This window comes from Martes martes, assembly GCF_963455335.1.
Source record: "Martes martes genome assembly, chromosome: 7".
Lineage (NCBI taxonomy): Eukaryota > Metazoa > Chordata > Mammalia > Carnivora > Mustelidae > Martes > Martes martes.
The window spans coordinates 112,080,797-112,106,830 of record NC_137894.1 but is presented as its reverse complement, the minus strand read 5'-3'; the positions used below and the strand labels follow the sequence as shown (position 1 = coordinate 112,106,830).

Sequence of the window (26,034 nt, the reverse complement as noted above, 5' to 3'; positions counted from 1 at the left end):
AGAGCGTATTTATTTAATTCCTGCCACATGTCAGGCCAGGCACTAGGCACTGCAAGTACAAGAAGTAAAAAAAGCAGACACCATTCCTGTCCTCAAGGAGCTTAAGATCTAGTCAAGGAAACAGACATCAATCAAATCATCATCCAAACAACTATAAAATCTTAACTCATGGGCAGTGACAGTGCTGACTGAAGTGAGGAGGAGGCTGGAGAGCCCAGGATGGGCAGGAGAAGGGCCTCAGAAGCAGTAGACAGAGGCCAGACTCCAACCACCTGCCCACTTGCTTCTTTTTTAAATGCTTGGGTTATTTGTAATCATTATAAAATAACACAGTGTAGGGGCGCCTGGGTGGCTCAGTGGGTTAAAGCCTCTGCCTTCAGCTCAGGTCAGGATCCCAGGGTCCTGGGATCAAGCCCCGCATCGGGCTCTCTGCTCAGCAGGGAGCCTGCTTCCTCCTCTCTCTCTCTGCCTGCCTCTCTGCCTATTTATGATCTCTGTCTGTCAAATAAATAAATAAATAAATAAATCTTTAAAAAAAAAAATAACACAGTGTAATAGCTTAATGTCCAGAATATTTAAAGCATTGCTACAGTATACTGAAAGACAAGAACCCAATCATTAATTCAGTAGGTGAGAAGGGATCCTCTGTCTGCCAAGCACTGGGCCACCGCTCTGTTTGTTGCTTCGTCATCCGTGATGGTTTCTTTCTGGCTGTCTCTTCTGCCCTTTTGCCAGGTTCAGGCCTACCTGACATGTTGCAAACTGCGATCTGCCTACCTGATTGCCGTGAAGCAAGAACACCCACGCGCCACAGCCCTCGTCCAACAGGTGCAGCAGGCTGCCAAGAGCAGCGGGGACGCAGTCGTGCAAGACATCTGTGCCCAGTGGCTTCTAACGAGCCACACCCGGGCTGCCCACGGCTCAGGCTCCAGGAAGTGACCGTGGGCAGCGGGGCCTGAATACTGTGGAACAGGAGAGACAGAGGTGATCTCTGCCTCCTTCCTCCCATGCAGTGGGACTTCCCTGGCTCTGCCCCAGGTCGGAAAGAGCTGGACTGGACCCTACTTGCCATCTTGGGCAAGGATAGGACCTTTCACGCCACGCAAGTGCCATGTTTCTGTAAAATTGTGGAATCTGTATGTTTGTCTGGAGATGGCCAGTTCTTTCTACCTCAGAGTGAGTGAGTGTGCGTGCACGCTCTTGTGCACTCGTGTTTACGCTGAAGCATTTCTGAACAAACAAAACTCTCCCCCACCAAAAAGAGGCACTTTACTTTAGACTTTTGCCAGTCTGAAAACCTTCCTTGCGTTTTGGTTCTTAACCCGGGTCATCCTGTTTGTACACTGTTCCCTCCGTGTGGAGATGCTCAATAGCTCCTCATAACTAGAAGCATTTTACAGAGAATTCTAGAGCAACACCAAAAGGATTGCCTCTTATTTCTTCCTCCCCCTCCCTCCCCAAATTCAGAGACGGCCTTGGGGCAAGTGCTGCCTATGGATTAAAACTGGTCGACGGATGTCCTGTCACAAGCACAAGGAGTTACCGGGAGTCTTTGGAAGATAGTCTGAAAAGAGGGATCCTCAGGTGCGGGCGTCTGAAAGCCGTGGATGCACACAGTGAGGGGGTCGGAGCCCAACACACCGACAGGCAGAGCACCATCGTGTCCATCCCGCAGGGAAAGGTGAACCTCTCCAAACAAGATGGCAGAGAGGTTGCCGACAAGCACAGAGCTGGCTTCTGTGAACATCCCTGCCGCAAAGAGAGAACACGGCTCCTTCTTCGAGAGTGGAGAGAGAAATGGTAGCCAAGATCCTAGGACTAAAATGGCTAGACTGCCTATCTGAGTTACAGTCCTGTTTGTGCCCCCTTTAAAATGGTTAGGAAACCGCTTTCTCTTCTCCCCTGCTTTTCCACAGTCTCAGCAGGACCACAAGATGAAGATGCAGAGGCCCGAGGGTTGTTGAGAGGGCAGCACACTTTTTTGTCTTCACGGAGGGAGTCAAGGGTTGGGCCTGCAGATGAGTCAGAACGAGGGGATGATGAGTAGTCCCGTCCAGTTGATGGAAAACCAGGTGAAGTACTCCTTTCGTATGCGTTGGCTTGTGTTCCCACACCAGAACTGATTTAGAAAGGGTCTGTCATCCTCAGTGATGTGGATTTGCACATGAGAGCCCTAAGGAAAGCTCTGCAGCTCTGAGCCTCCCACCACCTGGAGCTCAGTCTGTTGATCTCACATTTGCTGCTGAGACAGACAGGAACTGGAAGCCACAGTCAGTATCTCTGGTGCTTAGACCCTATGGATTTCTCTCTGAACCAGGTTTTTTGATAGTAAAAAACGACGACTGTGGGCATCCGTCACATTCAGAGCTTTGGTTCTATAGAGGGGAGAAAGACTGCAAAGAAAATATTAGACCTCTTCTGTGGGAAGTTTAACAAGTAAAGTGGTTTTTCCTTCTTTGAGTCATAGAATCGTCTGTCTTCCAGGAAATGTCATTCCGTGGCATCTGCTTGCCCTTCTAAGTCTGCCTGCCCTCTGCACTGAACATAAGCACTTTATGTGAATGGGTTGCAAATCTCACAGCTCTTAACTTGGGATGTTAAGACCAGATTTTTCTGACTTCTTCCTCTAACCAGTTGAACTATAAATAAAATAGGTAACCACTGACTAGACTGATATAAGTTGAGGCTAAAGGCCTTTGAGCATCACGCTGTGGTCTCCAGGGGGAAAAAAGTACATGTTGAAGGTTTGAATGTTTTACTGCAAGCAAGTCACAATAAAATGTCTGTCCTACCAGTTTCTTGGGTTCATGACTGTTTTGTGATGTCTTGTTCTTACCCTTCCCTTCCTTTTTGCCTTATGTTCTGTGTGAAGAGAAACCATGGCTGGGGGAGCTCAGATGGTCTTCAGTTCTTGAACTTTCTTGAAATGATTCCCATCATAACTAATGGCTCTTTGGTTAGGATTTATCTCAAATTTCCTGTGTGTTCAAAACTATTAGTGTACTCCTTACCACCAGAAAACTTTTTTGCTTCAGTTGCGGTTGTAGGAGGAAGCATGTTACACATTCATCAGGTAAAAGAAAGTAAGTGAAAAAAGTCCCTCCCATCCCTGTCCCCTCAACCCAGTGCTCTCCAAGAGACCACCAGTGTTACCAATTTCTAGTGTATAGTTTCAGAGCTATTTTATTATGTGAACTAAACAGCAATGACTAAAATATTCCATGGTGAAAGATATGCCATAATTATTTAACCAGTCTCTTGGATATTTTAGGTCACTGCTATCTTTTACCACTACAAATTGTGCTGCAGTGAATTATCCTGTCCAGAATCCCCTGGGTCAGAAGTTACGTGCATCTGGCAGATGTTGCCAGTTGCCTTCCAAAGAGGTCATAGCCATGAACTCCACCAGCAGTATAGTACAGAGCCTGCTTTCTCACATCCTTGCCATTGAACTTGGTAGCTCTTTGCCAGTATAATCCATGAAAAATGGTACTCACATTTTTTTAAAGCTGCTCATCATTTTTATATTTTTAATAATCTATATGTCTTTTTAATATCAACCAAATTGTAAACTTCAAAACCAAGTGCGTGGTCTTCAGGAAAAATAGAACTCAAACTTGGCTTAAATTGTTTTCTTGCCACCCTCTTAGAGCATGTGTTTGCAGTATAATACTTGAGCCATTGACTGTAGCTGCCATTATCTCCTTTCCCCGGAAATAGGACCTCCTCTAATTTCTGGTTTAAAAAAAAAAACGGTTCAGAAACAAAACTTGTGATAAAAGTAGAACCGAAAATCACCTAGTATGGACATGGCACAAAGATGTGTCACAACACAGATATTTAGAACACCCAATCTAACTCTAGGATAGGGAACCATAGACTATATTTAGAAACCTGAGACCCTCCAAAGTTACCAGATATCCTTGGCTTGGAGCTTAAACGAAGTAGGTCAAATGCTCTTAGGCTTTCTTCATACCCAAGCAACCGAATATCAATAGTCACAACCCAAAGTTTATGGCCTTTTCTTGGTCATCATCTTCTCTTCCACAGTAATAATGTTGACTGACCCATCCTTAAAGCTTCCGATTCCTCTACAACAAATTCATTGCACATCGGGTTATTGAATGGCTTGCTTCGGTGGAGTGCTTTGCTGCTCTGTTTCTTCGTGTTGTTATTTCTGCTTGGAACCCTTCCTTTACACCCTCCCAGTCTCTACCCCACCCTCCAGTCTACCACTGTCAAAACCCTTTCTCCAGGCTCATTTTAAGTCCCATTTCCTCAGCAAAGTATTTGCTTCTCTGGCTATACTTCCTCTTCATCCCCCTTAAAGGCTGAAATTCTTCAAGGTTCTATCCATTCTCACTTGACCCTTATACTCTCCCATACAATGCCGTTATTTCAGCAATCATCTTGGTTTGCTGAGTTCTAAGCCAGAGTTGTCCCTTTTAATTCCTGTCCACATCTTTCGATTGTTTCCTGGAAGTCACCCACATGGCTAACCACATGGCTAATATTACAAAAGTATTAGCAAGTCCAAAATGGAATACATCCTATTCTACCCACAAACGCGATCTTCCTCCTTCAGTGATTCGTAATACTGTATTATCACTGTTACACATGCTGCCTGGGTTAGAAACCTCAAGGTTTCTCTACCTTGACTATTTCTTCCTCTTCCTTATTCAAACTTTCAGGTGCCTACCATGACTCAAGCATATATCCAGTTGGAAGTCAAATGCTATTATCATTCTATCCTTCCAGTCAGAAGAACCTCAATTTAATGGAGACAGGAACTCAAACAATGGAAATTTGGCTCCTGCTATCTTTTTAGAAGTAACTTGTTAAACTGATAAGTCACCTGCATGAGATAGCACCTACAAAGAACCATAGTTGTTTTTTTTCTAGAGATAGAAGTGACCATAGAATACATTACTGCATCTCTTACTTTTTTCATTCAATTATTAATTCAACAAATCTTGATTACAGTTATATAGTGAGCTGCATGCTAGAGATATAAAGATGATCAAAGTAGACAAAGTTCGGTGCTCCTGGCATTTACAGAGTCCTCGCAGATGCCCATTCACTTGCCGCACTCATGCGTAAAATGTTATTTGAGCAGAAGTCTTGGGTGTAAATGAGAGCTCACGGGAGGAGCACTGGATATAGGCTTGAGGGAGATCAGTGAAGCCTTCCCAGCAAATGTGATGCCCAGAATATAAGTGTAGGGTGGGGGGAGTTTCCCGGCACTGTTTGCGTTTCCTTAATTTACAGGTTTATGAAAACGTTTATTTATTTATTTATTTTTAAAGATTTTATTTATTTATTTATTTGATAGACAGAGACCACAAGTAGGCAGAGAGAGGAGGAAGCAGTCTCCCTGCAGAGCAGAGAGCCTGATGCGGGGCTCAATCCCAGGACCCTGAGATCATGACCCAAGCCTAAGGCAGAGGCTTTAACCCACTGAGCCACCCAGGCACCCCTATGACAACATTTAAATTGCATTTATTTTAAATATGATTATATCTTGTATTTTTTAAATTCTTTAGGTAATACTGCCACTAGAACACAAAATATTGGGTGATCTCAACAACATACTGATTTTCACTGAGATGAAAGCCATATGGTACACAGCTACCCTCCCACGTTCACCCCGCTGGACTACAAAATGAGCAAGAAATGAGATTTTATTGTATTAAGATTGTAAAATTTAGCATTGTTTGTTACAGCAGTTAATCTGCTTCTATCAGAATAAGTTGTACTTTGGGACGCCTGGGTGGCTCAGTTGGTTAAGCAGCTGCCTTCAGCTCAGGTCATGATCTCAGCGTCCTGGGATCGAGTCCCACATCGGGCTCCTTGCTCCGCGGGGAGCCTGCTTCTCCCTCTGCCTCTGCCTACCACTCTGTCTGCCTGTGCTCACTCACTCTCTCTAACAAATAAATAAATTTAAAAAAAAAAAAAACTTTAAAAAAAAAAAAAAAGAATAAGTTGTACTTCATGTTCTATGATCTCAGTTGATTGTTTTGTCTAAGAGATATCATATATCCATGTGTAGAAAAAAACAGATTATACACATAGATTAAAATTTGGATAAACACCTATGAAAGTATTATAACCAGGACTAGTAAGACTGCGTACTAGGATGTTAGATTAGTTATCCCTGTGGAGGTTGAAATTAATGGAAGATGACAGATATTTGGAGTGGAGAAAAATACAATCAAACCAGAGTCAAAATGTCATGTTGCAGATGAGGAAATTGGAGGTGATGAAAGCAGGTCAAGAAAGACATCTGCCTTAAATCAGGAGGAATAGGGGAATGTACATTAAAAAAAAAATGGTAGGTGGGGACCCTGAGTCAGTTAAGTGTCCAACTCTCGGTTTTGGCTTAGGTCATGATCTCAGGGTGCTGAGATTGGGCCCCATGTCAGGCTCTGCACTGAGCATGGAGCCTGCTTTAGAGTCTCTCTCTCTCCTTCTGTCCTTTTCCCCATACCCAAAATAGAAAGTAGATAAATTTTTAAAATGATAGAACATCAGCATTCAGTATATGGCTCAATATATTGGCTCAATATAATACTATTGTATTAGGACATAGCTTCAACAATAAAGACCATCTATTGTGTCATGTAACAATAAGTCTCAAGGGAGAATAGCTCCAGTCTTGGTTAATCCAGTGACTCACTCATTTATCATCAGCACCCCAGATCTTTCCATCTTCTCCTCTACCATCCTCAGCATATGAGCTTGGTCTTTTGGCTATCTCAGCTCCACTCATGACTCAAAATAATTGTGAAAGATTCAAATGTCATATTCAGCCATGACAACATCCAACAGAAGACAAAACATTTCTTGTGCCTCACTTTTTAGTCAACATGGAAGCCTCTCTCAGAAGTTACCAACAAGTATCCTTCCATATCGCATGGGCCATGATTGAGGCACATGCCTTTTCCATAACCAATCACTTGCAAGGAAGTGTGATCTCCATGATTACCTTGGACCAGCAGCTCACAGCCTTAGTTGCACGTTAGTGCAACTTAGTTGCACTCCAAAACCTTTGCCCAAGAATACAACAGTTAAGTATGAATCTCTGAGGTAAGACCTAGGCATTGGCATTTAATGTTTTAAAGTACACCTAGGTTTAAGAACCTACAGGGGCGCCTGGGTGGCTCAGTGGGTTAGGCCTCTGCCTCTGCCTTTGCTCAGGTCATGGTCTCAGGGTCCTGGGATCGAGCCCCGCATCGGGCTCTCTGCTAAGTGGAGAGCCTGCTTCCCCCTCTCTCTCTGTCTGCCTCTCTGCCTACTTGTGATCTCTGTCTGTTAAATAAATAAAAAATATTTTAAAAATTTAAAAAAAAAAAAACCTACAGTCAGTTAATCAGCCACAGACAGTGACATTGGCAGCCCACAGTGTCTACTGAAAGCATTAATTTTTATTTATTGAAGTATAGCTGACACACAATATATTAGTTTCAAGTGTTCAACATAGTGAATCAATAATTATATACATTAAGAAGTAGTCACCATAGGAGTGCCTGGGTGGCTCATTCAGTTAAGCATCTGACTCGATCTCAGCTCAGGTCTTGATCTCAGGGTCATGAGTTCAGCCCTTAAAAAAAAGGAAAACAAAAAGAATTTGAAGTGGTTACCATAATAAGCATAGCTACCATCTGTCACCATACAAAGTTGTTATGTATTAACTATATTCTCTATGCTGTGCATTAAATCCCCATTATTTATTTTATAACTGGAAGTTTGTATCTTTTTATCTCCTTGAACTATTTCACCCATCTCCCCCCCACCTCACCTCTGGTGCCTACTGGATCTCTGTATCTGGGTCTATTTCTGTTTGTTCATTTGTTTCTAAGTTCCACATATAAGTGAAATCACATGGTATTTATCTTTCTCTGTCTGACTTATTTTACTTAGCATAATATCTTTTAGGTCCACCATGTTGTTGCAAATGGCAGTATTTCATTCTTTCTTATGGCTGGGTAATATTTCATTGTGTGTGTATACATGTATACATGCATGTATATATATGTATATGTGTATACATATACTATATGTTTTTATACATCTTATGTGTATTTATACATATACATATATGTATATATAGATGAATGGCGAAAGAAGATGTGATATATATACATATAATTGTATGTTATATGCATGTATACTATTTATGTGTATATATGTATGTATATATAGATATACATATTATGTATACGTGGGTACACACTATATATACATGTATGTATATGTGTGTATGTATACTATATGTATATGTACATACTATATATACTATATATGTGTGCATGTGTGCATGTTATAGGTACATACTATAATACATATATGTATACATATACAGATACTATAGTATATATGTATATAATATATGCATGTGTATATATGTGTATGTGTATATATATGTTTTGTATGTGTGTATGTGTGTATATGTACAAATGTACACATGTATATATGTGTGTGTGTATATAGGTAGATGAATGGATAAAGATATGTATATATCACATCTTTTTTTTTGGTTAAGATTTTATTTATTTATTTGACAGACAGAGATCACAAGTAGGCAGAGAGGCAGGCAGAGAGGGGGGGGGGGGGAAGCATGCTCCCTGCTAAGCAGAGAGCCTGATGCGGGACTCAATCCCAGGACTCTGGGATCATGACCTGAGCCAAAGGCGGAGGCTTTAACCCACTGAGCCACCCAGGTGCCCCTATCACATCTTCTTGATCCATTCATCTATCAGTGGACACTTCTGTTGCTTCTATATCTTGGCTATTATAAATAATGCTGCAATGCACATAGGGGTTCATATATCTTTTCAAATGAGTATTTTTGTTTTCTTCAGGTAAATACTCAAGTAGAATTGCTGGATCATATAGCATTTCTTTTTTGAGAAGTAGTTCTATTTTTAACTTTTTGAGGAACTCTGTAGTGTTTTTCATAGTGATTGCACTAATTTGCATTCTCACCAGCAGGAAATCATTCATTTTAATTTCCAATGAAAATGTGAAAATAACTATTTTTTTTTAATGAAATGTATTTCCTATCAATCCCTCCTGGGGCAACCTCTTTTGTGTGTTCATTGTATATGATTTTAGACCTTTTTCTGTGGTTTTACAAACTTAGATATGTACCCACAGAAAATACATGGTATCATGTTATATGTGTGTAGTCTTTAAATATAAATCTCCTACACACAGTCATCATTCTGCATTTCATCAATTTCTCCAGTAATGTGTGTGTATCTTCATATATGTATGTACATACTTTTTAATATAATTATTATTGGAGTAACTACCTCCAAAGCAAGTATACTAGTACTCCATTGTATGATTATATCAAAGATTAGTTTTCCCCAATTGGACATTTAGGTTGTATCCATATTTTTGCTAGTACAAAAAGTGCCTCCTTGTGCATATATCCTAATGTTACTGCAAATATTAAACAGAATTGTGGAATTGAAGTGGCTTTACCATTTCTTCCACTCACACCAGTAGTATATAAAGTTGTCTACTTCCTAGACTTTTGTCAACATTTTTTAAAAGATTTTACTTATTTATTTGACAGAGAGAGCAAGCACAAATGGGGAGCGGAGGCAGAGAGAGAGAGAGAAACAGTCTCCCCATGGAGCTGGAAGCCTGCGCGGCGCTCAATCCCAGGACTCTGGGATCATAACCTGAGCTGAAGGCAGAGGCTTTAACTCACTGAGCCACCCAGACATCCATGTCTTATTCTTATTACAAACTAAAAGCTCTAGGGGCACCTGTGTTGTTCAGTCATTTAAGCATCAAACACTTGATTTCAGCTCAGGTCATGATCTCAGTGTTGTGAGATGAAGCCCTGTGTTGGGCTCATGCTAGGTATGGAGTCTGCTTGAGATTCTCTTTCTCCCTCTCTCTCTGCCCCTCCCCTCCTTCTCTTCCTCTTTAAAAAAACAAAAAACAAATAGGGGGCCTGGGTGGCTCAGTGGGTTAAAGCCTCTGCCTTCAGCTCAGGTCATGATCCCAAGGTCCTGGGATAGAGCCCCACATCGGGCTCTCTGCTCAACAGGGAGCCTGCTTCCTCCTCTCTCTCTGCCTGCCTCTCTGCCTACTTGTGATCTCTGTCTGTCAAATAAATAAATAAAATCTTTTAATAAAAAAAATAAAAATAAAAATAAAAAAACAAAAAATGAACAAAAAAACAGTAAAAGTTCTTTATATAATACATTATATATAGTTATATATAATATAAAGTTTCTCATATACTATAATACTACCTCTTTGTCTGACATACATCTCTCACTGCAACAGATGTCATGGCAAGCCAACCAGATTCCCCATTTGAGTAATGAATCACCTATACCCCAGATGCTGGGAGTGTTGGCAGCTGACAGCTCTCAGCTGAGTGTCTCTCTCTAGAACTTGTCCTCATCAAAAAGAGTCACCTTGCCCAGGTCATGCCCTTTCCCTGGCTCCCTGGAAGCTGCCCACATCCAGTGACTGGGCAATGTGGGTCTCCAGAGAGAGAGAGAGCAGGGGGAGAAGCAGAGGGTGAGGGACAAGCAGACTCCATACTGAGCACGGAGCCCAACGCGGGACTCGATTTCAGGACCCAAGATCATGACCTGAGCCAAAACCAAGCATCAAATGCTAGACTGAGGAACCAAATGAGTTACTCAGGTGCTCCCAGACAAGTTTTATTTTTAAGAAATTTAGGCCAGTCTCAGTTGAGTCAAAGGGAAAAATTTTCCTCACCTGGGCTAGTCTAGGGTTTCAGAGCATAACAGAAGCCAGGAATCATCAGACAGTGCGCCTGGGGCAGCCAGAGAGGCACCTAGGAGCAGAGAAGTCTGGGACCACTATGATCCCTGAATCCTTATCAGGAACTTGTCTCCTGTATCCTGAGGGGCACTCCGCCAGACGGGAAGCCACATCCATAGCATGAGTAGGCAGAAAGAAAAATGGCCTCTGTGTCATGGGAGAATCTAATGAGAAGCAGAGGTTGAATGGTAACTAGGTCATCAGCTTCCTAATGTTGCTTGTGCTGGGCCAAGGCTTTTCCTTTGCTTGGTTGTTAACTTGGGACAAGTCTCTTCTGGAAACATGACAAGAAGCCAGGGCTGGCATTTGTTCCTCACCCAGGCTGAGCAGACTAGACAATGCTTTTGGTGATGAAGCCCGAACACACAGCGGTTCCCGGGGGGGTGGTGCTGAGGGAGACTGCGTGTCATGGAAGTGCCTGAAGGCCACAGGAAATGATAGAGTCTGGATCCAAACAGGAGAACAACCATTGTTTTATATTATGAAAATACCAACAACATGTAAATCAATACCCACACCTAATTTTTTTCCTCATTTTTAATGTTCTTTGCTGCTTAGCTCTCATATATTTGGTGTCACTCCTGTCAGGCACAAACCTATCCAACAATTTAAAATAGGATAGGAAGGGGCGCCCGGGTGGCTCAGTGGGTTAAGCCTCTGCCTTCGACTCGGGTCATGATCCCAGGGTCCTGGGATCGAGCCCTGCATCGGGCTCTCTGCTCTGCAGGGAGCCTGCTTCCCCTTCTCTCTCTGCCTGCCTCTCTGCCTACTTGTGATCTCTGTCTGTCAAATAAATAAATAAAATCTTTAAAAAAAATAATAAAATAAAATAGGATAGGAAACTTCAGGTTTAAAATATATTCCCTGGCCATGGGCACCTGAGTAACTCAGTCCATTAAGCCTCTGCCTTCGGCTCATGTCGTGATCTCTGGGTCCTGGAATGGAGCCTCCCACGTCAAGTCTGCTTCTCCCTCTGTCCCTCCCCACCCCCAACCCCATGGTCTCTCTCTCACGTGCTCTTACTCTCAAAAATATACATAAATTTTTTAAAAATAATAAATATATATGAATGAATATATAATATATATGAATATATATAATATATATGAATGATATGAATAATATATATTCATATTAATGAATTTGTTGGATATATATTCATGAATATATATCTATATGTACACATATACAGATATATTCATTCCCAAATAACATTTCACAGACTTCTTTAAGTGAGAGGCAGTATAGTATCGTGGTGAGGAGCAACCACCCCAGCCCTGTGCCACTTTGAGCTGGCTGAGCTCTGCCACCTGCCAAGGATGGCAGGAAATAATGCACATTTCAAGTAGAGTCATTCTCTGGGAAGGAAGGGAGCTGCCGTACTCAAGTTTTGATTGGGGAAGTTGCCTTGGAGCAATTTCTATGTTCTCCAGAGACCACGGTTAGGTGATAACTCAAGAGGAAGGATTTCTCCACCAAACACCATGACCTTAAGGTTAGCCCTCAGCGCTCAAAGTTCCTAAGACATTAGACGGGGGAGAGCAAAGTCCTTCCCTCTGGGGTGCCAGATTCTCAGGCAAATTGCCTTCATCTGTCTCCCCAGCTCATCTAGGCCCCTACTAGCATTAGACCCGGAAACTCTTTTTTTTTAAAGATTTTATTTATTTATTTGAGAGAGAGACTGAGAGAGCATGAGACGGGAGAAGGCCAGAGGGAGAAGCAGACTCCCCATGGAGCTGGGAGCCCGATGCGGGACTCGATCCTGGGACTCCGGGATCATGACCTGAGCCGAAAGCAGTCGCCCAACCAAGTGAACCACCCAGGCACCCCTAGACCCGGAAGGTCTTAAAACCAAGCTGCCATCTTGGCCCTGAGGTCTAGGCTCTGCTCCCTCACTATCCCCAACCCCTATACTCCAGATTGGAGCTAAAAGCTCCTTGTTCCCAGCAACTGGCCCCATGGCCCCGTGAGTACCTCTGAAAATATACAAAGAGGTTTTTCGGATTTCAGAGATTTGACACAAATCAAGAATAGGATGACCTTCATTAAGCCAATCATGCTAGCAAGTAACCGGGCAAACATGAAAAGTTTATAAAGTGTAATAGCCCAAACAATTCTAAATGCACATAATGTATGTATTTCTGTATATTTTAAAGAGCAATCTTTTGAATGTGTTAGCATTGTGTTCTCTGTGAAAAGGGGTTCCACAGAAGACTCTTATTTATTTATTTATTTTTAGGGACATATAATGTATTATTTACTTCAGGGGTACAGGTCTGCGAATCATCAGTCTTAACACAATTCACAGCACTCGCCGTAGCACATACCCTCCCCAATGTCCATCACCCAGTCACCCTATCCTCTTCCCCCTCCTCCAGCAACCCTCAGCTTGTTTCCTGAGACTAAGAAGACTCCACTTTGATGGGGCGCCTGGGTGGCTCAGTGGGTTAAAGCCTCTGCCTTCGGCTCAGGTCATGATCCCAGAGTCCTGGGATTGAGCCCCGTATCAGGCTCTCTGCTCAGCAGAAAGCCTGCTTCCTCCTCTCTCTCTCTCTGCCTGCCTCTCTGTCTACTTGTAATCTCTGTCTGTCAAATAAATAAATAAATAAATCTTTAAAAAAAAGAAGACTCCAATTTGATAAAAACGACTATATTTGAATGTGTGACGGTGGAGGAACCCAGCCTTGGGAACGGGTTTACTGAAGAGCCAGACACCACCAATCCTAATAGCAGTGTTGCCTGCGTGCGGCGGCTGGACTCAGCTCCTTGCAGCCCGTGCACGGCTTTGTTTCTTCTGCCTACAGCCAGCCCCCTCTGACATGCATAAACATCCCCACCCAAGCCCACCCCTCTTGCCTCCCTGTGCCACTGCTTATTAGCGCTTAAACAAGCACACGGGTGTAAGTCCTGTTCTCACACCCATGGTCTGTTTGTTCTTGATGGACAGAGAGCTGCTCTGTGTGCTTGCCTTCCACAGCCCCCGCTCTTGGTGTTGGCTTTATGCTTGTTCCTCCAGCCCAGAGGACACATCCAGGATCGTCCGTGCCCTGCACGCTCTTCACCAGCCCTATCTCCCACCTTTGCATGGTCTTTGCCTGTTTTGTTTTGTTTTTTCCATCTCCTCTTTTTTTTCCCTTTATTCTTCACCAGGCTATTCATCAGACCCAACAGCCTGTGAGGCACAGATTGTGGGTCCCAGTAGTGAACATACATTGGTTGCCTCCCCAGTATTACCGCCTCCTCCCCTTTGCCCATTCATGGTCCTGAATTATTCCTTGAATGTGTTGCTCCCTCCACCCTGGGACGCAATAGAGCATAGCAATTAAGAGAGCAGATTAATTAAGAGACCAGGAGTCAGACTACCTGGGTCTATTCCGCCACTTACCAGCTATACAAACCTGAGCGAGCTGCTTCACTTCCCTGTGCCTCATCAGTAAAATGGAGATAAAAATAGTACCTACCCCAGAGAGTTCAGGTGAGGGTAGTTAATCCTAATTAACATAAGTGCTCTGAGTTAGCTACTGTTGTTCCCCCTTGGTGGGGTGGATGGGATGGCCCCCAGCTTAGGTGTGGATAATCATTGTCTTAAGCCAATTAACAGAGCCCATCTGTAGTATTCGTTCAGGCCAATGAGGCACAAAGAGATTTGCTGGGGCTTCAGGAAAGAAAAATTTCATCATTTTTCAGGACCATTTCTCTTTCCCTGATTTGCACGAACCAACAGTAAAGACATTTGTGAGACAAGAGAAACTTGAACTCCAAGAATTAACTTATATTCAAGAATTATTAATGTTCTTAGGAGTGACAACAGCACTGCGGTTGTGTAAAAAACAAAAGTTCTTATTTGGATACGCCCATTAAATTATGTATGGGTGGAGGTAAAATGTCTGGAATGTGCTTGAGAATATCCCACTACAGCCTACAGAGAAAAAATGTCATGGGGGAAACAGACAAGACTGACAAAACGTTAACCGTGTGGATGCTGAATGATGGGTAGGTCCCTGAGGATTCATGATACTACTTGTTAGGCTTTTATCTGTTGGAAAATCCCTGTGATAAAAAGGTGTTTTTTTAGAAAAGTCTCCTTGCTATGGAGGGAAAGGGTATTTTTGATCCTAGAGGCCCTTTGGATGCGTTAGGACTAGAACCACTAGCGTGACTTTCTATGTCAGTCAAAAGATCACGCAGGTAGGTCAGTGCCTGCCTCCTCTTGGTGAACTTGAGCACTTGAGGCAAGAAGCAGGCGGCAGAGACATAGCATAGAAAGCAAGGGAGGCCAGGAGAGAGAAGAACTGCGATTTTAGGTGGAGGGTTTATCAGGGCTGGTCTTTCTGCATCTATGTATCAAATTAAATGAAGTCCTATATTACCTCTGGCCTTAATCTGTACTGGAGATCAGCATCTGTGTGATTTAACTTCCTCCTGTTACATCTTTGACAATAAAATGGGAGAGCTGGAAGAAACTACAGAAAATACCCAACGGAACCATCTTATTTTGCACCCAGACGCAATATTCTAAGGTTATGGGTTGGGGGGTAGGGTGAGATACTACAGGAAGGCCGGCTTCCCGGCTTTGTCCCAGTTCTCCCTGGCTACCCTGACAAAATAAATAAGACAATAAGATGAACACACAGTCTTTATTTCCTCTAAAATTTCAGGTAAAGAGAACTTTGTGGAAAGAAAGCATCTATGCAGTTGAAAATGAGAAGGCCCCAAATTACCCAATATTATGTCAATTATATCTCAATAAAGCTATAAAAAATTTTTTCAATTTCTTAAAGAGAACCAGAAAGAGAAAATGGGAAGGGCCAGCTTCATGCAGTGGCTCCAGGATGCTCAGAGAAAGAAATCAAAGTCGGCCAAGGATAAGCCAAGATTTTCCCGAGTTGGTCTAGCCTCCAGAGTGGTGACTAGTATCTCAAAGAGGAAGGAGATCCGCCCAGAGTTTGGGTCTACAGTCCCTGGAAATAAAATATGTACCGTTGATGTTCCTGTCACATCAGCTGAGCGTGCTGGCTGGCGTTTCTGGTATTGGTGAGGAAACTAACCTAATTGCCCAGGCTCTTCTGCCATCCCTGTGCCCAGCCTGGCATCTGCCCAGTCCTCCTGCCCAGAGAGGGCAGCTGACTCTGCAAGTCTTGGAGAAGAATGCTCCATAGGTGTGAATATCTTGTGCCATGAACCAGACTCACAAGAGAGTTGGGTGTGCAAAGGTTTCCAGAAGAGTCGGGAGAATCAGAGCAGGGCAGGATTCTCAACAGCAGCCAGCAAGGAGGATGGTCCTTCCGAGAGGGACTTCTCCTTGGTCCCCTTTCAGCAAGGCAGGCACTAGGCCTGATAAAGCTATGGCTCTTCTACCAGCTCTACTCCCACTGGATTCCTAGAAGCTCACAGCTGACATTCCACAAGCGCTCGGCCGTTTTGTTATCTCGAGATTTTGGAAACACCCAGGCCTTCTTGCAGTCACTGGAGGGCAAAGAAAGAGTGTGAGCATCCCGGAGTGGAAAACGACAGTCTGGAAAAGTTGATGGCCTCTTTCTCAGAATGTATTTCTAAATGTGTAAGATATATCGGATGAAAAGGAACTAATGTATTGAAATGTGGTTTTAAAATATTTTAGGGGCGCCTGGGTGGCTCAGTGGGTTAAGCCTCTGCCTTCAGCTCAGGTCATGATCTCAGGGTCCTGGGATCGAGCCCCGCATCAGGCTCTCTGCTCAGTGGGGAGCCTGCTTCCTCCTCTCTGTCTCTGCCTGTCTCTCTGCATACTTGTAATCTCTGTCAAATAAATAAATAAAAATCTTTAAAATATTTTAAAGACAGTTGCATGACGGAGTGATACAGAGGTTTCTTCGTTAATGTATTCTACAACAGGAGCTTGTGCTGGGTCTAACAAGAATACCGGCCTTTGCAGTATTGGTGAGCAGAAGTGACTCAGCGAGACATCTGCACCAATTGCCATGTGACATGAAAATGTTTCGTTTTATTGGTGACAAAGTCACAGGTGTCACTGCTGCTTCTGCAGTTTATGACCTACGTTTGTCATCAAAGGCAATGTCAAATTTCAGGTGGAGATTAGTGAAATTGAAGATGCAACAATCTTCCCAAACAACTTCATAGACCCCTTCAATTCTTTCTGCAGACCCACCTGTGCCCCATGAGCCCCATCCTCAGCACCCTGTTTTCTTCTGTTTGGGAGGGAGCAGGGATGGAGGAGGGGGCTAGATGCATGAGGAGGTGGGGGCAGAACACAGTGCTCACAGTGTTTTTCGTGTGTGTGTGTGTGTGTGTGTGTGTGTGTTTCTTTAAATAGTATTTTTTTTTAATTATAAAATTTCTGTATGACCCTTGGAAAATGCAGTGCTGATAAGGAAGAAAAGCCCATTTACTTTTTCTTACACTCTTGTTTGCTTTGTGTAAGAATATAGACTTTCTCTCTTCCTTTTACACAGACCTGGGATCATACTACATCAAGGGTAGGGGGAGGTTATCTTTCTCTTTCAACAAGAGAAGGTGTATTTTAATTATACAAGTGATAAGACATATATCATCTTTTAAAAATGTTTTAATAGGGCGCCTGGGTGGCTCAGTGGGTTAAGTCTCTGCCTTCGGCTCAGGTCATGATCTCAGGGTCCTGGGATCAAGTCCTGCATGGGGCTCTCTGCTCAGCAGGGAGCCTGCTTCCTCCTCTCTCTCTCTGCCTGCCTCTCTGCCTACTTGTGATCTCTCTCTGTCAAACAAACAAATAAATTCTTTTAAAAAAATGTTTTAATAAGCAAATGCCTGGACTAAAAGGTTAAAATCCTCCCTCACTCTCCTGACTCTTTCTCAAACTCCCCGGAAGTAACTACTACTTACGGTTTGCTGTGTATCCTTCCAGACTGTCTTCTATGTATTTACAATGAATACTTACATAGTTCTGTATTTCAGCTTTTTCCCCACAATATTCTAACACCAACGTTTTCCCATTAATCAAATATTTTTGGAAATATTTTACCAACTATGTAATATTTTATCACATACTTATGACAGTGATGTTAAACACCCAGATTTCAGGGTGGCATTGTCTAAGAGAAATATGATGTGACCCACAGGTGTAATTTTAAATTTTCTAGTAAAAATTTTAAAGTACATTTTAAGGAAGAAAAATAAATGGGTGGAATGAATTTGATTAATATATTTTATTTAACTCAATATAACCAGATAATTTCAGGGTGTAATCAATACAAAAATTATTAATGAAATATTTCAAGTTTCTTTTTTCATACTATGTCTTCAAAATCTGATGCACATTTCACACTTCCAGCATACCCCATTTTGAACAAGCCCTATTTCAGGAGGTTGGTAGCCACACATGGCTAGCGGCAGCCACCCTGAACAGCACAGCCTGGCAGCCAGACTGCCTAGGTTTAAATCCCAGGTCTACCACTTACAAGCTATATGACCTTAAGCAAGACTTAATTATTCTGTGCCTTAATTTCCTTGTCTGCGGAATGTGGATAATATTATTATTTACCTCCTAGAGTTGTGATGATTATATGAATTATTTCATGCAAAATATTTAGAAAGTACCAAACACTTTCAAGAGCTCAAGCAACATTGGCTATTATTATTTATCCATTCTTCTATTTTTTTAAAGATTTTATATATTTGAGAGACAGAGTGAGAGAGAGAAAGAGAACATGAGTGCAGTGAGGGGCAGAGGGAGAAGCAGGCTTTCCGCTGAGCAGGGAGCCCGTCACAGGCTCATGACCTGAGCCCAAGGCAGGCGCTTCACCAACTGAGCCACCCAAGAGCCCCCAGCCATTCTCTCTTAAATAAGTAAATGGTGCGCCAATGAACAGCCTTCGACAAATGGGACAGAATAGCAGATGGGGGCGGATCAAGTCATGGAATGGGAAGGAGATTTAATCTTGGGCTTCCTCTTATTCCCAACCTCTGATTCCCCATTGAGTCTGTGGCAAGATTCAACAGTGAGATGTCTATTTCTGCATTCCAACAGATGGTACAATCTTGGCACCACTGGGAGAGAGCTCACTGTGGAGAGAGGTGACCTTGCCCCCGTGCTTTGGGCTAAGTGGTATGAACAAATTCATAAAAGAAATCAGTTAAAAGCTTCAAGCAGGAGAGAAAGGATCCAGAAGGCCTGTTACTGTTCTTTCCAAGACATAACCAATAGGGACAGTCCTTTCTAACAGCTCTCAGAAAGGTACAAAGCTTACCTGAAAATGTGGCACACAAGATATAAAACGGAAACATAAAAGCAACTCTTGCCTCGTTCCTAATGTGAGTTCCCTTGGAAAAGTAACAGCACTTGATTTGCAGGCCCAACCCAAACCTGGATTCCACGATCAGGCACAAACTTGGCCACCAGAGTGGGATGCAGAGCTCAGGGAGCCCTGTGCCCACCTCACACCCCCCCGCCCCCGCCGGCGGAGCCAGGTGATGGAGCCAACCAGGACCACCTCCACGCACCTGAAGTACTTGCCACTCAGCGGCTCGAGGCCCTCAGCCAGGGCACAGTGCAAGCTGGTCTGCGCCCCCTCCCAAGGCGACTTGATGAAGGGGGAGAAGAGCCTCCAGAGTAGGCACAGCAGGAAGGAGTGTCGGACCAGCTCAGAGCTGACGATGCCTGGGTGCACAGCGTAAGTGGTGACCCCCGTGCCTAGGGCAAAGGAAGCACTGTTAGTTCAGGGGCTCATCTGAGCCCAAAGATTAGCTCATCTCCTGCAGCAAAATGTACAAATGAGAAGGAACTCAGAGAACAAAACCCCAGGTTCAGAAGGTGCCTCTCCTAGCCAGGTAGAAACTGATAGAAATTTATTGATCTCTCCCAGAAAGATCTATAGCCTTCTCAGCCTTCTGTGCTTCACAAGGAGTGCTTGATGGAAGGAGCTTCTATTTCAATGTCGACTTTACTCTGTGGCTTAAGTATTAATAATAGAAACAGCCACATGTAGTAGTAGTAGTAGTAGTAGTAGTAGTAGTAGACGGGGGAGGAGGAGCATCAATTATTAACAGTGGTGTCCTTGAAATTTCTGTAGAGGGGGCTTAGGCGAAGCAACTAGTTGGAAGGCAGGAGGCTAGAACTTTGCGTTGCAACTGCTGGGCAAGTGCATTTTATGGGGTATAGATTGAGGGGTGTTGATGGAGATAATGGAGGTTAACATGACCCCAAGGCACCCCTCTGTGCCTCTACTATCTTTAGTACTTATTATGAGCAAGGGCTATGCTACCTGCTTCACGGGCATTATCTCAATTATGATCATCATTATTATTTCTTCTAATAATTACCCTCTTCTTCTACCTTCTGCATTCTCATGGTGAATACCATTGTTCCCAGACTCTGACTTATTCCTGGTGGCAAATGGTCTCCAGATTTGCAGGTGTCAAAGCCAAGCAGCTCAGTGAAAACTTCCGGGGAGCACAGAATTGTAGGATTAAGAGAAGACTCCCTCATTTTACAGCTGAGAGGATGAAATCAGGGGAAATTAAAGGGACATGTCCATATACACATGTAGCTCTGTGTGGTATGGCAAGAGCTCAGACCCAGGGGCCTGACATCTAGCCAGAGCTCTCTGACTCCAGGCAGTGGCAGCTCTGTAGCTTAGCTCACCAAATAGAACTCGGCAGGTGGCACACACAGAAGGAGGCCCCCTGAATTTAAAGCAGAGTTCCCACATGCCTCTCCGGACTCCTTCCTTCATGTGGCATCTAACCTCAGGCTGGCCACTTCTTCGAACCTCAGTTTGGATCCATAAAATAGTAATAATAGTAACTGCTCGGCCTGTTACAAGAGTTTGTTGTGAAAAGTCAAATGAGATAGTAGAGAGGAGATAAGATGTGACATGAATGTAAGGTAATTTTGTGGATTCCCAAACCCTGTTCCATTTTAAGCTTCACAAGGACAAGAATTGTTTTTAGTCTGTTTACAATCTCATTCTCATTAGTGTATAAAGCTACCACAGAACGGTGCCTGTTTGACATCGTGACTTCAGAAGTTTCTGTGAACCTCTAATCTGAACAGAAGACATTACTTTTGCTACCTTAGTCCCAGCCCTTTCTGCAGACTTACCTTGGAGCCTCCTGGCCAGCTCCCGAGTAAAAAGCACATTGGCCAGCTTGCTGTGGCAATAAGCCAGACCTCGGCTGTAATGCTTCTCACTCTGGAGGTCATGGAAGTGAATCTTGCCGGCATGGTGAACCACAGATGACAGGTTCACCACCCGTGCAGGGGTGGACTCCTTCAGCCGCTCCAGGAGCAAGTGGGTGAGAAGAAAGTGGCCTGCAAGGACAGCCAGCAAGGGAGATTGGAGTGAGAAGAGTAGACTTCGTACCTGGGCTCAGAGGGTCAAAGCTGATGATAGGATTTCAGCAGTAGCTCACTGGGTATCAACAAATTTTGATGCTGTGATAACTCAGAGCAAATGATCAGTCAGTCTGACCTAGTGGGTTCCTCAAGGCAAGGCCCAGAGCTAGACAACAGGTAAGGCAATACAGACTTAACCTGTATTTATTTGTCCCTCTGTCCTTTCCCAATCCAGCCACCTGCACCGGCTGGCTTCCAACCACCCTTTGGTCATGGTTCCCCAACTGAGTTTCCAGGTACATTCATGTACAGAAGGAAGGATGGAATAATCAGGGAAAATAATTTGCCTAGGACCAGAGAACATGTTCTAAGATCTCCTCACTAGAGCCATCACCTTGAATTCTGAAGCCCACCCTCATTCATACCTCAGGTCCTTAAGGTCTGTCTCTTCCATGGTCTGACCCTTGACTTTGTGGCCCTCTGTTATAGATGTGTCCCTCTCCAGCCAAACACAAACTCCTGCACCCGCCATGCTTGACCCTGCTTGGCAAGCCTTGCACTACCATGGCCACATCTAAGAAAGACATTCTTCTTCCTGGCATCTCCCAAGTTTTGGGGTTTCTTAGTGGTATGGGTAGGAGGATCTCACTTCTCTGTACTGGTCAGTGGAAAAATAGTGAAAAACCAGTATGTCCAGTCAATTGGAATCCTGGGTCTTTGAGGACCACTAGAGATTCTCAGCACTCATATAGGGTCATCTCCATACAGAAAACAAGATGGGGTTTTCTTGCTTTTCAGTCACTAAAAAATACTTACCTGGGCACCTGGGTGGCTCATTCGGTTAAGCAGCCAACTCATGATTTTGGCTCAGGTCACAATCTTTCGGTCCTGAGATCAAGCTGTGTCAGGCTCTGCGCTCAGTGGGGAACCTACTGGAGGTTCTCTCTCTCCCTCTGATCCTTCCTCCCCTCTCGTACTCTCTACCTCTCTCTCTAAAATGAACAAATGAATCTTTAAAACAAAACAAAACTTACCAAGGTGGTTGACTCCCAAGTGGGTTTCAAAGCCATCGGCTGTCTTCGAATATGGACACATCATCACCCCTGCATTGTTGATCAGAATATGGAGCTGCTTTTCCTCTATAGAGCAAAACCAAGCAGACCCTGTCGTTAGCAAGGAATCCACTAGCTGCCTGTTGCAATCCTGAGTATTCTCTCCTTGCCCTTGGATCTATCTCAGTGATATTTAATAAACACTCATTGGGTTTCTAAATTTAGTTACTGATATCTTCCGGGACACCACTCATTCATTCATTCCTTCATTCAGCAAATATATACTGAGTACTGACTCTGGGCCAGGCCCCCTTAGCTACGCACTGGACATACAGCCATAAAACAAGACAGACCCTGTCCTTCATGAATTTCATAGGCCTTGGTGGAAGCTAGTCATCTTCCAAGACACAGAAGAATTCTGGCAACAGCACAACTTCATCTAGTGCCTGTGGCCACAGAAGGTTGATTCTCAGGATGAGAGAAGAGAGTGACATCAGGGCCACACCTTGATGCCAAGGTGCAAGCCCAGACAGAGGGCCCAACTTTCCCATTGCAGAGGAAAAGGATGATAAGGATCCTGCCCAGCTTGCCCACTGCCAATTCCTTGCCCTGCTGGTTCAAGTGGCAGAACCTGTCCGATGGGATCCATGGTGGCTCTGATGTAAGGGTCCCAGGTGGCACAGGGGGAGCAGCCACTCCCATACCCAGCTTCTTGCTTTTCTGTCTACTCACGGGGGTCTTACCTGCCAGAAAGCCCTCAGCAAAGGCTCGGATGGATTTGGTATCGGATAGGTCCAGTTTCCGCACCAGCACCTGGGAGTTCTTTGTATCAGCTCGGATTTCACTGGCTGCAGACTCCCCCTTCAGTACATCTCGGCAGGCAATGTACACTCGGGCTCCTGGGGCCAAAGCAAAGAGAGAGCAATGCATTCAAACCCTAAGCTGAAAAAGAGGACGTGAGCTTGCCACTGGGAGACAGAGCACTCTCCCAGCCCAGCCATCCTCTCCCAGCCCAGCCATCCCTAAACTGTGAGTGGCTCAATTCTGCCTTGGAATTCTCACTAGTAGAACTGCTCTGTCCCTTTGTTTTCAGCTTAACCCGAGGCTGGGAACCCTGGTCTTTACACACTGGCATTTAATGTTGCTTGGTACCTCCTCTTAGAATAACTTGATAATAATATTGGTCAAATAATATATATTGGTCAAATAATAATTTGACCAATATTATACATGGACATCATTATTTCCCTTCCCTAGGGAAGGAGAGGGGAGGAGAGTTTAGGGGTATGGAGTAAGTTGGTATCAGAGCTGGATTTGAATTCCAGGTTCCTTGAATTCCTGAAGGAAAGACAAGAAAATGTGGACAGACACCCCCCCCCCAGTGAGAAGGCAGGATGCACTTTCCTATGAACACGGAAGGGGGAGGACTTGCCTCTGCGAGCCAGCTCTTTGGCCGTCTCCTTGCCGATGCCCGTGTTGGCGCCGGTGATGACCACTACCTTCCCGGGAAGCTGCACGTTTGATCTACAAACCCCACCAGCAAAGAACTTCCTATAGACAAGGGAAACAAAAGCATTCATGCACCATCTTTCCCAATTTCAGACTGAGATCAAGATAAAATCCATTCAGCCTCCAAGAGAAATTTCTTTAAGTTGTCATCAGGCGACCCAAAGAAGCTAACCTTCAGGGGACACTGTTTTCCCACTGGGCACCCTGCTCATCGCCTCAGGTTGGAAGGTCATGTGCCCAGAAACTACAAATGATCATTTGGACGAACTGAATAAGAGCTCTTGAGCCAGGGCCAACAGAGAGCTTCCTTGTTAGATAACACAGATGCCTAGCTCTCATCCAGAGGTTCCCAGAGGTCAGCTTCCTCCTCTAACCTGCATTCAAAACATATGGGTGTTTTGGGGCATCAGTAGTCCTGAAGCTTAGGTCTTCAACCAGCATCAACGGTGAGTAATTGATTAACAGCATTCAAATATGACTCTTGGGCTGCTTCTCCAGTTTGAGAGAGCCAACGTCTTTGGAGGTTTTCTGCTGTCCTACTAGAGATTCTATTCTAGCCATCGGCACATAGAGAGAAACTTCCCTTTTTCAGATGTCTGCACAGGGAGCATCCTCTCACATAAAGTTTACTTGACAAGTTCCAAAAAAGAGGATGGGAACAGGGCAGAACTAACATTTCCTGAGCATCATCTGACTACTAGGCACCAGGGTAGGCGCTTTCTTTAGAGAAATTATTTTAATCCTCTTGACCACTCCATTATTAGTCCCATTTTATAGTAGAGAAGACTGAGGGTCAAAGAAGTTCAAGTCGTTTGCTAATGGTGGCAAAATTGGAACTTAAACCCAGGTTTCTATTCGAGAACCTAGAGCAACACTCTGTTCCTGGTATGTCCATTTAACCTTCTTCATTGTCAGCAATTTTCAAAATTTTCACTCAGAACACTATGACACCTCCAGATATCCCACAGCAGAAGACTCGTCCCAAGTCATTAGTTGGGGGTAGTCTCAAAGGTAAAAGAGTTTGTTTCCTTTGCAAAATGCCTGGTACTTAACAATGAGTCCCTCAGCAACGACCTCCCATAGTAGCCCAGCAGGGCCACCTTGATCGGGGGCAGTGAAGAAAGAACCTAGGGACCTTCAGAGAAACCTAAACACTCCCACCTCGGTTGTGTGTTCAGTGACCTCATAGGGTCAACCATCCACTAGCAACAGCATTCAGACAAGCCCCTCTCTCCCAGCCCCCAGGTGCTTTCTTCCCATTTTCCCGCAGGGTATTCCTAATGACCTCCTTCCTGCTTTTTCTGCCCTGACCTTCCCTCCCTCAGCCTCCATCCCTTTCTCTTCTTTCAGCAGCTGAGAACTCATCTACTTACAAGCTCCGTGTCTCCAATCCAGGGCTTTGCAAAATATTCCATGAGTTACTGAAATAAGACAAACCTGATGGATGGAGCTGTGAAGTACAGGAAAGAAAGGAAGGTGGTGAGCACTCCCAACATAGCCAGCATCTTTTCAACTTCTTCAGCCGCTGCCGCTTCAGCAAAAGCAACTTGGGCTCCAAGTCTGGTTCAAGCTCCTGGTCTGACTCCAGCTCCTGGCTGCTCGGCACTGCCTCTCCCTTCTCTAGCTCCTCTCGCTCCTGGGTGTTCAGCAGCAGCCTGACTCTATCTAAGCTTAGCCCAGAATCCTATTTAAATCCGAGAGCTGTCAGAGCACAGCCTGCTGGGAGATGTAGTCCTCAGGGAAGACGACGGTAGAAAGACAGAACCTCACACTTCCTGGCAAAGAGAATGAGGAGAAAATAGAGCGACTACCCACCAACTCTCCACCCTCAATTATTTCTCTTATCTAGGGAATGTGTTCTCCTAACACCCCCGACCCCTACTCCTGCAAGACAGAATACTTTTAACTTTAGTAGCCGACCCAATGACATTTGGAACACAAGTATGATTAAAATAGAAAAAAATAGAAGGTAGAAACCCCCAGAAGAATGGTAAGAGAAGTCAGGAGGATGGTCTCCCTTGGTGGGAAAGGAGTAGAGACTGGGAGGGGGCAAGCTGGGAACTTCTGGGGGGATAAGTGTTCTGTTCTTTCTGGTGGGTACTGGTTACAGAGATGTGCTCACTTTGTGAAAATTCTGTGATTCATACACTTCATTTGTGCACTTTCCTGTGTTTTATGTTATACTTCAGTGAAGTTACCATGTATGTATACATGCTAAGGAAAGAGTTTCAGTGCATGGGCTCTGGAGTGGGATTCCTAGTTTAGATCCCAGCCAATCTACTTACAAGCTCTGTGGCCCTGTATAAGTTACTCAGTTTCCTACTGTGCAACAGGTATGGTAAAAATATA

General features: G+C 44.1%; 2 protein-coding genes across 4 annotated transcripts in view; one reads left to right on the top strand and one right to left on the bottom strand.

Annotated features, from left to right (window-relative positions):
- The window catches only part of ZFYVE26 (zinc finger FYVE-type containing 26), a 64,628-nt gene extending 61,833 nt beyond the window's left edge, over window positions 1-2,795 (top strand). Inside the window, exon 42 of the mRNA XM_080807349.1 lies at window positions 736-2,795. Coding sequence (XP_080663475.1) covers window positions 736-939 — 204 coding nt within the window. The 3' untranslated portion in view covers window positions 940-2,795. The remainder of the gene's footprint in view (window positions 1-735) is intronic.
- Window positions 2,796-7,407: 4,612 nt separating this feature from the next.
- RDH12 (retinol dehydrogenase 12) lies at window positions 7,408-25,348 on the bottom strand. 3 transcript variants are annotated; one of them, XM_080809168.1, is made up of 7 exons: window positions 25,123-25,348; window positions 23,609-23,727; window positions 22,920-23,075; window positions 22,159-22,263; window positions 20,891-21,100; window positions 19,291-19,480; window positions 7,408-7,600 (listed from the first exon to the last, which is right to left on the bottom strand). In XM_080809168.1, the coding sequence occupies exons 1-7, from the start codon at window positions 25,188-25,190 to the stop codon at window positions 7,540-7,542; spliced, it is 909 nt and encodes a 302-aa protein (XP_080665294.1). In that variant the 5' UTR covers window positions 25,191-25,348; the 3' UTR covers window positions 7,408-7,539. The 3 variants fall into 3 exon arrangements, with proteins under 3 accessions (XP_080665294.1, XP_080665293.1, XP_080665295.1); XM_080809167.1 differs by lacking the exon at window positions 7,408-7,600 and adding an exon at window positions 15,439-16,284; XM_080809169.1 differs by lacking the exons at window positions 7,408-7,600; window positions 23,609-23,727 and adding an exon at window positions 15,439-16,284 and having other exon boundaries at window positions 25,123-25,342.
- Window positions 25,349-26,034: the final 686 nt, after the last annotated feature.